Source organism: Pyxicephalus adspersus, chromosome 6, assembly GCF_032062135.1.
Source record: "Pyxicephalus adspersus chromosome 6, UCB_Pads_2.0, whole genome shotgun sequence".
Lineage (NCBI taxonomy): Eukaryota > Metazoa > Chordata > Amphibia > Anura > Pyxicephalidae > Pyxicephalus > Pyxicephalus adspersus.
In genome coordinates, this window is record NC_092863.1 from 92,297,252 (window position 1) to 92,315,043 (window position 17,792).

General features: G+C 37.4%; 1 protein-coding gene across 1 annotated transcript in view; it reads left to right on the top strand.

Annotated features, from left to right (window-relative positions):
• The window catches only part of SLC1A3 (solute carrier family 1 member 3), a 48,101-nt gene that overhangs the window by 23,493 nt on the left and 6,816 nt on the right, over nt 1-17,792 (top strand). Inside the window, exons 4-8 of the mRNA XM_072416601.1 lie at nt 11,829-12,033; nt 14,810-14,852; nt 15,553-15,845; nt 16,855-17,088; nt 17,172-17,366. Of these exons, the coding sequence (XP_072272702.1) occupies nt 11,829-12,033; nt 14,810-14,852; nt 15,553-15,845; nt 16,855-17,088; nt 17,172-17,366 (970 nt within the window). The remainder of the gene's footprint in view (nt 1-11,828; nt 12,034-14,809; nt 14,853-15,552; nt 15,846-16,854; nt 17,089-17,171; nt 17,367-17,792) is intronic.

The window sequence follows — 17,792 nt, forward strand, 5'->3', positions numbered from 1 at the left end:
AATCAAAAAAGTGTATTTTTTACCTATTTAAAAAAATGTATGTACATTAAATGAATTTTAATACCTCTAAAAATAAAGTAAGGGTTAGGTAAAAATTGAGTGATCAAAACTTTTTTAATATATCTATAATTATTAAAAAAGCAATTGTAATTGTGTCTATGAAGACCTTGGATGTTTAACCTTGAAGATTTCACTTTTAAAGAAAGATTTTTACACTAGTATTTTTACAATTGTGATGACGATACCCTACATTTACAAGAACAGCTTGCAAAAATGTTCAGCCATGGTTGGGCAAGGAAGGTGAGCATGCCCATTAGTCTCTTGTTTGACACTCTGAGATTCACAAGCTATTAGGTCTAATGCTCACTACACACACAATTATTTTTTACACAGTGAAAGTTCAAATTGAAGTTCACAAGGAATTCCACTATGGGGCTTACTTTGCAAGGCAGTACTAAGACTTCTTTACTACCCTTGTGGTTCCATTAGATGTAAACACTTTTAAGCCAACATTTTTGCTACGTATCATTTCTTTTCTGGATAGTAAATCTCCTGTACAATGTAGCAACATGAAACAAAGAATACTGAGAAAGCTATCTCCATAACCCTACCTTCATATCCTCAATCTCAGCCCTTTCAAAACCTTGTAATTGTATCAAGCCTCTCCTAGTCCTTTTCATTTCATAATCATTAAACCATACTGTATACACAAATATAGGATGTCTTTTGATCCATTAGTGTCCAAAGCCTCAGGAAAACTAAAAACCTTCACACTGTATCCTATGTAGGTTGAATAGACTGCCATAAAAAGGTATCATTTGGGGACGCCATTGTTCAGGTAGCAGTGATATTTGGTTACAGGAATCTGTGCTTCTTTTTTGTAGTGTTCCGGGCCTTCTAATTCTTGGCCAGGGGACAGTCAGCTCTTTGTATTCCACAATTCCAATGAGGTAACCAAAGAAAAAAAGAGTCTCAGACTTAGACTGTCAGCTGTTACTAATCACCGCAGTATAGCTTGCAGAGAATACAAAATTGAGATAAATAACTAAAGCCCCCCCTCTTCCCCCTTGGCACATTCCAATACAAGAAGCTTAGGATAAAGTAATAGAAAGAGTTAAAGTTTGTACCAAACTGATTCACAGCATGAGACCACAATGCTTAACTGTAGGTTTCAGGAAACACAAATTCCTGAAGGCAAAAATGATTCTATTTTTTTCAATACCAATAGTTTTATAATTGGCAGTAGCTTAGAACCTATTATTAAAGAAATGATTAATTGCCTATCAGTAGCTGTTTTAGTTTTTTCACACTTTTTTTGTCTTTTTCATAAATATTACCATTTCTAAAGTTGACATTTTGTTTGAGGGGGTCACAATAGCACGCAAGCTTTTCCGTATGCTCCAATGCACCCACTTCAGTCAATGAAATGTGACAGTCATGGTTTTAATTAAATACTTTTGAACAGTGGGTGTCAAAAGGAAATATTGGATTGGCTGGGAGCCTCGCAATTGATGCTTTGTCATGCCAGCAAAGGAATTTTTTTTTGGTGGTTGTTGCTGGGAAATTAATGATAATATTTTTTAAACCATTGCAATCAACAGTTTTTGAAATTGACTGAATTAGAGTGGAAGAGAAACTGTTTTTTTTACCCTGCAATGTTTTTTTTTCTCCCACTGGTAGACAGACATTGGAGATCTTTGACAAAAGAGAGGAAGATAGCACATGATTTTTTTCATTATTAATAATGACCATTTGGACGATGGTCTTCTAAATGTTTTATTACTAAAAGAGGAATATATATTACTGTTTGTCTCTGTTGGGTAGACTCTCTCACTTCTTCCTGTTCTAAAACTAGGATGTAAGGTGTAAAAATGTCTTGGACAACAAGTTTAAATCATATCAATAAATCTTACTGTTCTATAGTTTGTCCTGACCACAGTCACTATCTTTTGACCTGCATGTAAATGTAGAGAGAATTTTAAATACAGGCTTGTGAGAAAGCATGTCATCTTCTGAATACTATACTATAATTCCAGGTAATAACCCATATACTATATGTATCGACCCTTCTTTGTGTCTTCTTGCTTTTCAACCTTTTAGATTTATAGCCTCTGATTTGCTAAAATACTATCATATTAAAAGATATAATGATTATGTACTATGATTTCTGTAATTCTTGTTTTAGGTAGTTTGTGCTATCTCAGCAAAATGCAGTCAAGGCTTGGGTTTCTAAAGTACAAAAAAGCCAAGATAACACTGAATACCAGTGTCAGTAAGTTTGTACTGGTTGTTGTCAGTAAATTATTAAATCGCCATCTTCTTAATGTTAATCAGCAATATACTAATGCTCATGCCTATGGTTGGTAGTGCCAGATGTTTAGCATTTGGTATAGTAGGCTTTTGCCTATAGGCTACAGATGAGGGTTTTGTATTGTCAGGTTAGGAATGCTCTGTGTGAAAGAGCTGAGCTTAGCAAAGGCCCCAAATGTTGGTGCCTACAATCCCAAATGATAAATCTATGGTCCTGACTGTCTGTAGCAAGTCGTCTTCAATTGGTGTATGATGTCTTCAATGATGAGACCTTTCATTGCTGATGTCCAAATCTACATTGTCAACTTTGTGTTCCAGCAATTTGTCCTGAATCTCAAACAAGATTGTCAAAGCCTGTGATTTGATCTCTGACATGTCAATCCACATCTTGGGTAATCATAGAAACTAGCTTAAAGCTACGTACACACGGCAGATTTTTATCGCCCGATAATCGGCATCGGCCAAATATCGGGCGAAAATCTGCCGTGTGTACAGTCGGTGTCGTCCATCGTCCGAACGACCATCCTGCCGGATCCACGGACAATGGACGACAACCGATCCTAATGAAAGGAAAGGGGGAGAGCGCGCAGCAAGGTGCCGCTCCATCGCTCTCCCCCTGCCCTCTCCATAGAGCATGAACGGTGCTGTATGTACAGCACCGTTCATGCATCGTGCAGTCCCTTGTCGTTGGAAAGGATCGTGAAAGATCCTTTCCAACGACAAAATTTGCAAGTGTGTACGCAGCTTAAGTCTTCACTGAGACTCTATACTACATCAACCACTGACACTTCCATACCCAAGGCAGACAAATTGTAACAAAAGATTTGGGGATTGATTTACTATAGGAGCATATGCTGTTTACATAGCAATCCCCTTGCAAAGGATATATCACTTAGTAAAGTGAAGGGATATACTGCTTAGTAAATGATATGGAACTCTGATGACTTCAACCATCCAATCACGCGAAAGGAAAAATGCTGTTGATTTAGATTTCCTTGCATATGATTGGGTATTCCTTGCAAAGAAAATTGTCATCACAATCACTGGGCTGAGTGAATTTTCCTTTACAAGGTAATATTTACCTTGATAAGTAAACAGCCTAAATTCCTTTAGTAAATCACCCCCATTGTTCTAGATGGAAACATGCTGTTTTAAGGGTCTAATAGGTGTAAAGGTGCGTACACACTTCCAATTTTTATCGTTGAAAACGAACGACGAACGAACGACGAATGATCGATTGGGCAAAAATCGTTCGTAAAAAAAGTAACCAACGACGCCGACGAACGAGGAAAGTCATTGGAAACGAACGACCGGACCGGCGGATCGGATTGGACGACGATCGTTGAACATCGTTCGTGTGTGCGATCGTTCGTTGATCGTCCATGGTCTGAGCATGCGTAATGAACGAACGTTCGTTCACTTTCCTGTCGTGCACATAGTTCCTCTATCGCTCAAACGATTGTATCTATTGTGTGTACAATATCTACGAACGATCGTGTCGTTATCTCTATGTGCTGGATCGGTGCTATACGATCGTTCGTAGATATCGTGCAGGATTGTTCGTCGTTCGTTTTCCAACGATAATAATTGGAAGTGTGTACGTAGCTTAAGAGTAGATGAAAAGTATTGTAATTTTAAAAGATTACCTTTATCCCACTTTTATTTTGTGGTCCTGTGTTAGCTTAAAAACTCCGAAACCTAATCGGAAATTAAAACACTAAGAGCCTGTGTTGGTAAACACTGACAGGCGAATGCAGTGTGTGTTAGCATCAGTTTTAGACATTTTTGCAATTATTCAGAAACCATTGACTGATTCATTTGACCTGCAGTTGAACTCCATCTGTTCTGCATTTGACCAGAATGAAGCTACATTTACCTTTTCATAGACATGTATAGGGATAGTTGCAAAAAACAATTCTCTATAGCTTAAGCTGCGTACACACTTCCAATTTTTATCGTTCAAAATGAACGACAAACGAACGACGAACGATTGATTGGGCAAAAATCGTTCGTAAAAAAAGTAACCAACGACGCCGACGAACGAGGAAAGTCGTTGGAAACGAACGACCGGACCGGCGGATCGGATTGGACGACGATCGTTGACCATCGTTCGTGTGTACGATCGTTCATTGATCGTCCATGGTCTGAGCATGCGTGACGAACGAACGTTCGTTCACTTCCTGTCGTGCACGTCACTCCCTGTATCGCTCAAACGATCGTATCTATTGTGTGTACAATATCTACGAACGATCGTGTCGTTATCTGTATGTGCAGGATCGGTGCTATACGATCGTTCGCAGATATCGTGCAGGATCGTTCATCGTTCGTTTAACAACGATAATAATTGGAAGTGTGTACGTAGCTTTAGTCATTTAAATTGCATAGATTTTAGCAAATTAGGTAAACAGACTTCTACTGTATCTGTTGTAAAAAACTTGTCATAAAATGACCTTCATTGGAGTGGCACTAAGCAAAAATGGTTAATTACAATACAAGGTTGATGTTGTAATAAGAGAATACAACTGGATGCATGCTCTATATCGACCGCAACATTAGCTCTAACCTGCACCTTAAGCATGTTCCTCCATTGTCCCTCTGTACCTCATTATTGGTCACTGAGACTTCCTCGTTGTGTGGCATTCCATTGACAGAATTGCAAAATTCTTTATGGGACATATACACATTAAACCATCAACTTGGCCAGGGTAGGCAAGAAAGTTGTAAGCTTGCACATTTGTTCCAAAAAGCACCTTTATGACATTTCTGTTTTAGCTTGCAAACTTTTTGGCAAAGGATCCACGGTTAGTGTTTATTTAACCAATAAAATGTATGTGTTGCACATTTATTGTTAAATTCTGTTGTGTAGGGCTATGCAGGATTTTTTGTTGTATGAAGTAAAAAAATATATATATGTATATACACACACACACATATATATATATATATATATATATATATATAAATATATATATATACCCATACTGTTAATCCAGAACTCTTGTACTAATCACCAGACATAGGGACTCTTTGTAAGCTCTACAGAGTAGTTTAGACATACTGTACGTAAGTGACCCTAAATCACAATGCAATCTGCCGCAAAAGTTCTTTACTCATACAGTGTCGGTTAATAAAATGAAGAAATGTACATTTTCAGTATCACTTAATAGAGCCTATTTGGAAATTCAGTTTCTTAACAAATTGACACAAACCTTTTTCTAGTCTAGCTCTTCCAAGTCTTCCCTTAGGGCCCCAGCCTGATGCAAAATGCCTGAAACAAGAAGTTCCTCAATTAGAATCTCTTGGGTACCTTTTAGTTTTGGATGACTGGACACAAACACATGACAAAAGACAATTAGTTATTTTTGGGCCCGGCTATTTCTGGAACCACAATCTCTTCCTGATGACTGTCTAGCTTTTTGAAAAAGGAACAGCAATTCTAATGTGCAACAGTCCATAGAAGGTTATCTGAAATCAACTTTCATTGTTCAAAATAGTGAAAGGTTGTCATTGACTATAGCAGGCTGTACTTTGTCCATAGACCTTTGCTTAAATAAATAGGTCCATTGCTATGTAGAACAATGTTGCAGTGTGATGCTAATTTATGTGATGTAGAAATGGTATTGGGTGAATTTTTCCAGTTGTGTCTATAACACGTATCAGGACATAGTACCAGCAAATGACACTTGGTATGAAACCCTTACTGCAACAGAAGTGACTACGGTATATACATCATATACATCAGCTACTGCTAATAGGGCCAAGAGTATAGTGCCCTTGCCAGGGTAACACAGAAAAACATACAACCTACAAGTCAATATAAAGTCCAATGTAGTGCAATAAGCAGATTTCTTGCATGTTTGAAAAGTACATGTCCCATAGTTCCTTGCACTATGGATCATGAATGGGGGTATTATACTTGTAGTCTTAGCTCTCTACAGCACAATGAGGTGGCTACAAAGGAAGACATTCTAATTGGGACATAAAGTGTAGCCACAGGTATTAAAACGTGCCATTATCTATAAAGGATAAAAGGTATTAATGGGGACTAACTGAAAACGTATTTCCAATCAGCAGGAGGAAGTTGTGTATCATTAAAGCATAAACCAATATTGTTTTTGACTTTAGTGGCACTTAAAATAAAAGTGGTTACAGAACATAGCCCACAGGTTTTATAAACTGCTTACTGAACTTTGATTCTGGCTTTTAAAGTGGTTGACATGGATTTAGTTTTGCTGCCCAAGCCATACCTGCATGTACCTAGTCAGAACAGCCAGATGAATTGCACAGAAGGGAAAGGGAAGAGGGACCTTTTGTAGCCTAAAGTGAGTAGACATATGATGTACCCCCCCCCCCCCATTTTGTGAATTATAACAAAAATGCAAAAAAATATTGGTTAAACCGTTTAATGTTTTCTTCACTGGTACTTTTACTGCCTTGTAAAAAAAAACATTGAATAATTAGTTTGGCTGAATGTAAGGTTTGGTGATATATATATATATATATATATATATATATATATATATACACCTGAAAGGAGAGGGTCAGGGGGATTCTGAAGGAGGGTCACACACTTTAATTCAGGGACAATTGGTAGGTATGATATATTTAATGACAATCACCATGACCATAGTGAGGGAGTTCTAGAGCTTGAGAATTTTGTGTTCCAAAACTGAATTCAATTACTTGGCAGTAATTCCTCTCATCTGCTGTGTCTATGCTACCCCCCAGAAAAGGGCAGACATTACAGCTATCTAGTTGTAGAAGTCATGAGAATTTTCTTGGATATTGCCCTTGGAATGCTGAAAGATAGGTTTACTATGTGGTGAAAATTCAGCGTCCTGTTATCCTTTATACCCGCAAAGGATGCTGCCCTTGATACCACATTCTTTTGGTCCAGTTAAAGGAGGTTCAAAAATGCAATTCGGGTGTAGAGAAGATATATAATGAGGACATCCCTAGCATCTGCTATTGGGATTGACCTACTAGAATATAGAAGTTTTTACTTATCAAGGTGAATTCTTATTACTCAGCAAAGGATTTTTCAGCTGACTTAGTGAATGCAGTGAAACTTTATTTTGCAAAGAACACCCAATTATGTGGAAAGAAATGAAAAAAAAAAGTTAAAGTTAGCAGATCTTCATGGTATTTCCTAAGCTAATTGAAATATTGCCTAGGGGATCATTTACTTTGTAATGTGAATGGCTTGTATTTGATTAGTAAATCAGCCCCATTCTATCTATAGATCAATATGCAAAGCTCAGTTTGCTACTTGTGTCTTCAGATCACTTTACTGAAGAGAAGAAAATGTAGAAAAGCACACCCGGAGATGCAGGAGCAACTTGCAAAGAATGTCACCCTTACATATACCCAAAAAGATCATTGGTGTCAGCCAAACTGACCTGAGAGACACAAATTTCTCATTACTCAAGGAACGCTAGCAACCTCTGGAGGAATCTTAAAGTTAAACAGAACCCTGGTTGGATAACACTGATCTAAACTAATAAGTTGAACACATAACCAACGGATGCTATGTACATGCTGCTGATTCCTCAATGTCATAACAGTAGAAAAAAAAGCAAAAGCACACAAAAAATGTACTTAAATCAGTTTACAGGATATTTCACTTTTTCCCACAAGAACTTTGTTCGTAACGTGTGTGTGCTTAAATTCCGGAATCTGCACACCAGCTGTGGCCATCATAAAGTGTCACCCTCTTGATGGATTTTATATATTATATATTTGGAATGCTATTGGAGATTCTGAAGTAAAAATTGATAGGTGATAACACGGTAGAAACAAAGTTATTATAAATGAGATATCTTGGTTGATTAAAAAAGCTGGGCCTGTCTTGGTTAAAATTATCCATAAACAGACACATATGAGATATAATATAGGGGTATATTCAAAGCACCTAACATTGAATGCGACATTTATAACTAAACACACACTAAAACAAGAAATGACACCTTAAGGTGTAACTAAAGTTTAAAAATCAAAACATTGTGACCAGGCAGGTCCTTTATCGCAGAAAAAACGATGTTCCTTCTGCAAGAAAATAAATATACCTGCCTGGGCGCAATTTTTATAATTGTTGTCATTGGTCTTAGATAACGACATCTCTATGCGGTCCTCTTTCACGTGCCAGATCTTTGGTCATCTTGATTGGCCAGGCTGGGATGACATTTATTTAGTTGGTTCAGTCCGAGCAGCCCTGAGGCCAAGATGCCAAAATGCCCCCAACATCCTACATTGAGCTGCATATACGCAGCTCATTGTACTCTACAAAAAGATTGCAAACTGTAGTTCCACTTTAAACAGGACTCTGATATATCAGACTCCTCTAGAAATCAGTAGTAGGACTGAGGGCTGCTTGATTACCATAGATTCATAGATAGAGAAGATAAATTTGAACAAAAATTTTAGATATTCCCAAACGGCCCTTGAATTTCCATTTCAAGCATGTTGCATAAACTGTACTTAATACAAGCATTGTTTATATTATGGTACAGAGTGGGTACAGTTTTGCATTAGCTATGACTGTCCAGTACTGTTCGTACCAAAAACATTGAGTTATACGGAGTAGTTAGCAGTGTTGGTCCTGAAAGGGACCTGACATGGACACTTGATGGAAGAGCGATAAAGTTAGTTCTGTATCCTTCACGTGTCACGGGAGCTTTTGTGCCGCTTTCTCTTTCACAGGCCCCTAGCAAAAGCTTCCATTGTTTAGAGGAGATGTATGTTCTCCTTTAATCCCGGGGTGAGCTCTCTCTCCCACATCCCTCATAGTGTATTCATGGCCATTCTCGGTGGGCCTCCTCCTCCCGTTCCTGTCTCTGACGGGCCCTGGGAAACTTGCAGCACCAATGGGCACCACAAACAAGGATGCCTCTCTTGTTGCCACGGCAACTCTAAGAGGAGCCCAGGAGATTTTGTCCCTCCGCAACTCACACACACACTTACTCAAAGAGTGAAAGGAATGACGTGAGGAATAAACAGATCTTGCAAACAAGAAAAATATCCCTCAATCCCCTCTTTTTCTCTCAGCCTGGCTCTTTTTTTTCTTAAGTGAGTGTAAAATGGTCACACTGAGCCGATAGAAAGACATAACAAGCTCTTCTGTGGATGGCATGGGATGCAAAAGAAAAATCCAGTTTCACTCTAAATCAGCTCAGAACAAAGAAAGAGTAAGAAGCGAGACCGAACAGAATGTTTTCCACTTAATAACAGTTAAAATTCCATAGTTAAGGGTTCTCATGTAATAAAGAAGGGCTCTGCTAAGCCCTAACAGTTTGCATCTAGACTAAACACAAAACTCAAATGCAATAAAAAAAAAAAAAACTAAAAAACTTTTTCAATAAAAAAAAAATGTTTATAGAGCACCCTATAGTGCTAACACTCATAGCCATCTGTGTGTGGTCATTCCTCCAACTCCCCACGTCACAACTAAACAGCCGTAAATCAGGGACAAGAATGCTCAGCTATTGTGAATCAATAGAAGGTTTCCTTCCTATGTTTTATGTGTCAGTAACTATGATGCAGTGATGGGTGCAACCCCAAATAGCTTCCACTGACTTCCAGTGATCATAAAGAAGGGTAAGCACAGACAAAAAATAATACTGGATTTGCTAAAGGCTAACAATAATTTATTTACACAATAAAAAGCTAAAAACATCTATATAACAAATGTGCCAATGTACAAGTAAAGTTTTGGCTCCAATACCTTTAACACATTTCTTTCCTTAGGATTCACTGGAATCAAAATGAATTGATGAATTTTGTCTGGTAAATACATCATTCAAAGCATTAATTATCATTTTGTTCTAATATAAAAGGGTCTGAAATATATCCCATAGGATACATATATCCCAGTTTTGGGCACCAGTTCACAAAAAGGTCATTGTGGAATTGGAGAGAGTGCAGAGAAGGGAAACTAAACTAATAAAAGGAATGGAGGAGCTCAGCTATGAGGAGAGATTAGCTGAACTGAATCTATTCTCCCTTAAGAAGAGACGTTTACGGGGGGATATGATCACCCTGTACAAATATATAAATGGACCATATAGAGAACTCTCTTCCCAATTATTCACTGTGAGAACATTACAAAGAACTCTTTGGGCACTCTTTGCATCTTAGGGAAAGAAGTTTAAGCTCCGGATAAGGAAGGGATTCTTCACTGTAAGGTCTGTGAAAATGTGGAATCGGCTCCCTCAGGAAGTAGTTATAGCAACTACTATAGATTGCTTTAAGAAAAAGATGGATGCTTTTCTAGAAGCACAGAATATCACTGGGTATTACGGCTGTAAAGTAAAAATAACAGTGACTGTTGATCCAGGGAACATCTGATTGCCTCATGGAATCAGGAAGAAATATTTTTCCATTGTTGAAGCAAATTGTTTTGCCTTCCTCTGGACCAACTATGTCCAAAGGTTTTATATCTGGGATATGTTTATTTCCCTAGTGGTTGAACTTGATGGACGTATGTCTTTTTTCAACCTACTATGTAACTATGTAACATTGGCCCATTGATGGACATACATCTTGTCTACTTGTGTCATTATATGTTCAGACCTCACTTGCACTACACTACATTTGTGGAGAGCACTTGGCTTACCAGTGGGGAGAGAAAACATTTTTTTGCTATAAGGTATTTTGGTTACTGACCCAACAAAACATTAAATACAATTATTTGAACACAGTTCAAGATATCAGAGCGAGAGCTCTGAAATAGGCAGGAGTGTGGGCTTTTTTTTAGGTCTTGAAGAACCCCTTCTAAAAGCATAGGAGTTCAATGGGGAAAAAAGGACCTACAAAAACACATTAGAGGTCAGTAGTAAGAATGCTTCCCTTACAGTAGTGGTCAGAATTCCCCCTTATAGATAGCTTAGGGAGCTTTGGTGTCATGCTTTAGAATCAAGTGGCACTGGCCATGCAACTTAAAGATCACCATCAAATGCGAGAACAACCTCTTAGATTGTAAGCTCTTCGTGGCAGGGTCCTCTCCTCCTGCTGTGTCACTATCTGTATCTGTCTATTATTTTCTGCCCTTAATGTACAGCACTGCGTAATATGTTGGCGCTATATAAATACTGTTTATTAATAGTAATAATAATAACCCCTGCAAACCTCAGGTAAAACCCTAGGGTTCCATGCTTTAAAGAAATCAAACCTTAAGACTTTGAACATTGCTAGTTTTTTACACCTGGAAGGTATTTATCAGATGTGAACTGAACATTTAGTAAGGTCTCAAAGTGCACCTGTCATGAGAAAAGTGTACATGATGTAATTTCCTTGTTTGTTTCCTTTCTCTGCTTTTTGTAGTTTCAGTCACAGATTCCAAATTGGCATACTAGAGTGTTAGAATTCCTTATCTGTATACTTGTTTAGTCTGTAATTCAGAAATCTTTAAAATGTTATCATCAGCAAGACAGCCATGCAATTACATACTAATAATTTTTCTTTTTTTCTTCCACATTCAGCCTAATATAAAAAAAACTGACAGCTAGAACTTTTTCTTTTAGGTATGGCAGCACTGGACAGTAAAGCTTCAGGAAAAATGGGTATAAGAGCCGTAGTCTATTATATGACAACCACAGTGATTGCTGTGTTCATCGGAATCATCATTGTCGTCATTATCCACCCCGGTAAGGGCAGCAAGGAAAAGATGCACCGAGAGGGGAAGATTGAGCAGGTCACAGCTGCTGATGCCTTTATGGATTTAATACGGTAAGTTGACTATAAAAGTTTTACTCCAGCGTAATGCATTGCGCAGACTTTTATGAATTTCATAGCAGATGCTTCCCAATTCTGCACAATTTCACAGCACTGCCTATACTACAACAGACAAGACACTAAAAGACAGGAAAGTCAACACAAATGAAACTCTTAGTCCTTGGAGCCCAAGGACATGTAGGGAATGCTATATTGTATTTAACATATAAGGAGATGTAACAGGGAAATTAAAGAACTGACCCTACTGTCTACTATAGAACAGAAATGTAGGTTGTAGCCCCAAATTACAGAAAGGACTCCACATGTTAAGGTGTAAAAATAATTGGGTTGATTATTTGTCTATTTCATGAGATTGCCTCATTAAACTGACAGAGGGCAAAGAAGTCTAATCATGACTTCATGAATACTCCTTCCAGGGCAAGAATGGAAGGCAAGGGAGACTAGGAGAAAGAAAGTTATACCAACCATTGCAGAGCAATTTATTGACAAAGTTGTTTTCCTGATCTGATCAATAAGACATGTTCTGCATAGATGTCTGAGCCTATCAAAGACATCCGTGAATAAGAAGGTGTAGCACGTGAAAGTTGAGAGAGATGGAAGCCATTCCAGACTGAGTGATTGGGTGTTATAAAAATAGTCTAAGATTTGGTGGGAGAAGTGTGCAGATTTCCCCTTATGGGGTTTTAGGTTCATCAATAAAGGTCTCTTACTGCAAACCAGTGGTAAACAAGTAGTAATTTGACTTTTTGCAGGCCTCTTGGAAAAGCAGTGAGCCAAATCTAGCAGTGGGTAAAGCAGCAACTTTAGTAAAGCTTGACCAAAATGGATCATTGCTACCGTTACTGCATGGAAAAGACATTTTATTTTTTTGGTAACATTAGAAGCACCTACCCCGCTGCTCTGATAAACATTGAGTGTATAGACAATCCAAATCATTGCAAAGCTTATACATAACAACTAGAATATATTCTGTAAAACATGAAAGCCTATTTAGGAAAATGATGCAAGGCACACAGTGTGACTGGCAAACTACCATTTGTTTAAAAAACTTCTCCTTGAATCTTTTACTGTGGCAGCTATAAGTTACAACAGCATTCTAATTTCAATTGTTATTGAATAAGCCCATTAAGCTTTATCATTTCTATATTCTACAACCTTGAAACATGCATACTTTTAAAGCAGACCTACACTCAGGGGAGATTATTAAAATAGTGTAAGACAAGCATTTACAGTTGCCTATTGGCCCATTCTATAGCACCATGTTAGTTGCAGATGGTGCAGCCCGTCACTGGGAAGCTTCTCCTGTTCTTACATCCTAATCCATCCACTTGATGGGACAATCAATATAATCCAATAATCAAAGACTACACCAGGAGCAACTGAATTTGCCTCTCATAATGCCTTGATAGGCTTCTGTAAAGTGTCTAGGCACTGTCATGTTTGTGAGTGTTATGCTGCTTTTAATCGAAAATTATTTTTTTTTAATTTTTTTTTACAAGTGCATTTACCATGTTAAAGGGAGAAAAACATAATATTTTTAGCCAAGACAAATCTTTTCTCCTAAATCTTTGCTCTACGGCATGAAATTTCTGCTTTGTTAGCATGTCTATGGAGTAAACCAGGCCATGCACTAAAAAAAGCTGAGCAAGTCTGAACTAAGAATAAAGCTCAGCTCCATGATGCAATTTACATGTTCCCCACTTTGCACTGGACAGAGCTATGCTATGAAGCAGCAAGGATGGAATACAAACATTTAATATTTGTTATTTGCGTCAAGTTCTGAATTTATTCTTCCAGTGTAAGGAAACATTGTGAAAATGTTAATTGACTGTTTTAGGCAATTTTATTCTTCTAGAGCAGGGGTCGCCAACCTTTCCGACCTAATAATTCATGATTTTAAATCCCATGGACCATTATTATGATTTTTTTTTAAAAGATAAATACATTTGTAAAATAATGATCTTCCTAATGGTGCCTGACAAGGACTGTGGAGGCTCTGATTCATTGATCAGCTCACGGGTAAATAAAGTATTTCTATTGTCACTATTATCATTAGATGCATTATCTTTGGTATTACAAAATATTTTTTTACATTTTCGCTCATTATGGGTTTATTTTATTCAAATCAAAGACCAAACAAGAAATGATAGTTATCAAAGTGAAACTATTTGATGCCATTAAATATAACAGTTAAGGTCATACTTACCTAAAAGTGCATCTGATAAATAAACAAATAAAAGAAAACAATCGGGAGAATTGGTATTCGTGGAGAGGGGTGAATGTTGTAATAGTGGAAACAATACTGAAGCATACGGCTCGGCAATAGTTGCCTCGTACAACTTATTACTACACTGACGTCACGCTGCGCCTCCCTTGTTTTTCCGTCTCTCGTTCAGTTCCTAAATTTAGTGCAATATAAAGGTGAAAATACTTTTACTACGTATTACTACGGTAGGTTCCTAATCTATTGGCTCATTTAGTAATGAGCTACACTAGCGAGCACATAAAAAGGTCAATTTAGATTTTATCCAACAATATGCAATAAAGAATAGATTTTTCATGTTCATGTGATTCTAATCACTTGATTAATGTTATCCAAACAGGTAGTTGAATATACTTGGATTGTGCACTCTCTTTTCTGAAGCTCGGTGTCTTTTAGGGATTTTTATTTAATGGTTACTAAAAAAATTATATTGTTCCATTGATTACAGATAAAATGATATTGTTAATGATATTTTTATTTACTAATCATTTATCTCTTTTCTAACAGAAATATGTTCCCTCCAAACATGGTGGAAGCCTGTTTTAAACAGGTAATATATTTTAATACATTCAAAAATGTTTAAATGCTCTGTAGTGGAGTTGTGCAAACTGAATCTTGTGAATCAGAAAAGAATGCAGTTTAGTTGATCACAGGTTCAGGAGATTACTAATTCCTAGGGGTCACATAGAGATTTCACTTCCAGCTCAGACTAGATTTATAGTGTAACATTTGAATGTATTATAACATGTATTTTTGCTCTTTGCACAGTTAGCTGCCTAAGTTTATATTTACAATTTATATAAGTCTCTGTTATAGGACTGAGCGAGAGAGCACTACATTGCTCAGTCCTTTCAATCTAAAACAGTGACCTGGCTCATAGGAGAGGGCACATTAATTAATTTATCAGGGTGCCTCTGCTCCTCCACCATCTATTCACATGTTGGGCTGTTCCCATGCAGACATGGACAAAAGCCAAGAGCAAATCACGGGAACAGAAAAATTTTAACGTCACCCCCAATTTGCTGGCTCATGTTTAAACCACCAGGACTAAGTTGTTGCTATTGCCAAGTCCCTGTAATATTAGAGGCCAATGTATAAATTACCTTTAACAGCACTCATGAATTCATCATTCTCATGTATTTAGGTGATTGCTTATTGATCCACATTAACAATAATATCAGTATGTTTCATATTATAACAGAAAAAAAATAGAACAAATTATGACCATTTATAATTTTTGTTGTATTTAGTTTAAGACAAATTACGAGAAGAAACTCTTCAAGGTTCCAGTTCCAGAGAATGAAACATTACTCTCTGCGGTCATGAACAATGTCTCTGATGCTATGGAGTCTCTGACTAAGTTTCGGGAGGAAATGGTCCCCGTACCTGGAGCTGTGAATGGGGTGAATGCGCTGGGACTTGTGGTCTTCTCTATCTGTTTCGGGCTGGTGATCGGTAACATGAAAGAACAAGGAAAACCCCTGAAAGATTTCTTTGACTGCCTTAACGAGGCTATTATGAGATTAGTGGCTGTTATAATGTGGTAAGTATAAGTGTTTATTACACCCATATTGTCTTTAAAAATGTACTAAATAGACAAAAAACTAATATTTGGAGCAATACTGGATGGCTGGAGAGCAGCATTGTGAAATCATTCATTAATAGTTTTCCATTTTTGTATGTTTGTTCCCTGGCTCCTAAACCAAAATTAAAATGCAGCAGCTACACATTTCAAACATTATTGTAACATTCACCTAAATGTAATTTTTGTGATAGCATTCACAGTTTTACCCAGTGTTTCAAATGATACATTCCAATAAATGATTTTTCTGATGGTCATCTGAATAAACTAAACGATCAAATATTTGTAACCACCTATCACTGCTATCTATGTTGCCCTAATTGCATGAACACTTCTTCAAATTAGATGTGTTCAGATGTGTCCGGTGGAGGGTATTGGTAATACTGAAGCATACAAAGACGTTTTAGACAAATGTGTGCTTCCAACATTGTGGAAACTATTTGGGAAAGATAGCTTTCTATTCCAGCTCTAAGGGCTTGTTCAGAATGGCTCCTAGTTCCCAGTGGCTGGCACCTTACCAGCTGCTTAGTGGCCCCCGCCACTAATTGAACACAGTGCTAGTTTTGAAGGGCAAACTGGGCAATTAACGAAGGCCCTACCTTCTGTAGGGCCCTTAATTGACAGAATGGCAGGGGCACAGGGGGCTGGAATGCTATATATTCAAGGCCATCACTTTGGGTGTGTCCAGGGCCCTATTTTATATAAAACTATTCCTAAAGCATTGTAAAGTGTAATTTAAGTATAGCATAGTATAGTAACATAAAAAGTTTAATACTTACCAGACCAAAAGCAGATTGTAAAAGTTTATTTTTGGGAGACACATACAATTTAAGTATTGAACTACAGCCTCTCTATGGGGATTCTTGCAATGATATCAGATGCCCTCTTACATCTAATCAATGAAATAATTATACAGTATTCAAGACATAGCTTGTTTTTCAGCACTAATGATAAAATGTTTGCTTGCTAGGTATGCTCCTGTTGGAATCCTTTTCCTAATTGCTGGAAAGATTGCAGAGATGGAAGATATGGGGGTTGTTGGAGGACAGCTTGGCATGTATACAATTACGGTCATCATTGGTCTTCTTATCCATGCTGTTTTTGTTCTGCCCTTGCTGTACTTCCTGGTGACTCGCAAAAACCCCTGGGTGTTCATCGGAGGACTGATACAAGCCCTTATTACAGCCCTGGGCACTTCATCAAGGTAATAGCTCCGTCACAGTACACAGCCAATGGAATTATATTTGGGTATTGCACATTTTTAATAATATTGTGTTTTATTTCCAGTTCTGCCACTTTACCAGTCACATTTAAGTGCCTGGAGGAGAACAACAGGGTAGACAAGAGAGTGACACGCTTTGTATTGCCAGTAGGTGCGACAATTAATATGGACGGCACAGCACTCTATGAAGCCCTGGCTGCAATTTTCATTGCCCAGGTGAACAATTATGAACTAAACTTTGGACAGATTATCACAATCAGGTAAGGTGAAGAATATATCATTGTCAGTATTGTCACATATGCAAGAAACAAGTGCTTTTGTGTGTTATTTGGTTGGGGACATTCACATAAATTCCTTATGTTCATTTGTACATCCAGAATTGCTGGTTAAGGTCATGAACACAAGCTTAGGGCTTCTTAGGTGTGGTAAAAAAAAATATGATAGTAATCTACAAACCACCCTAAACAATGAAGTTGGCTTTTCCAGCTATCTGTTCAGCTACGCTGTTCCTCTTTCTCCAAAGATACGTCCTAGGGAAGAAATGTTTTAGATTACTATGTAAAAATGTAGTAAAAAGCTACATCTAAAGTCTGATAATCTGCAAAAATAATATATATAAAATATATATTAACTATATAAAATATAATAAAAATTAAATAATATTACATTTGTGGTTTGAATTTAAG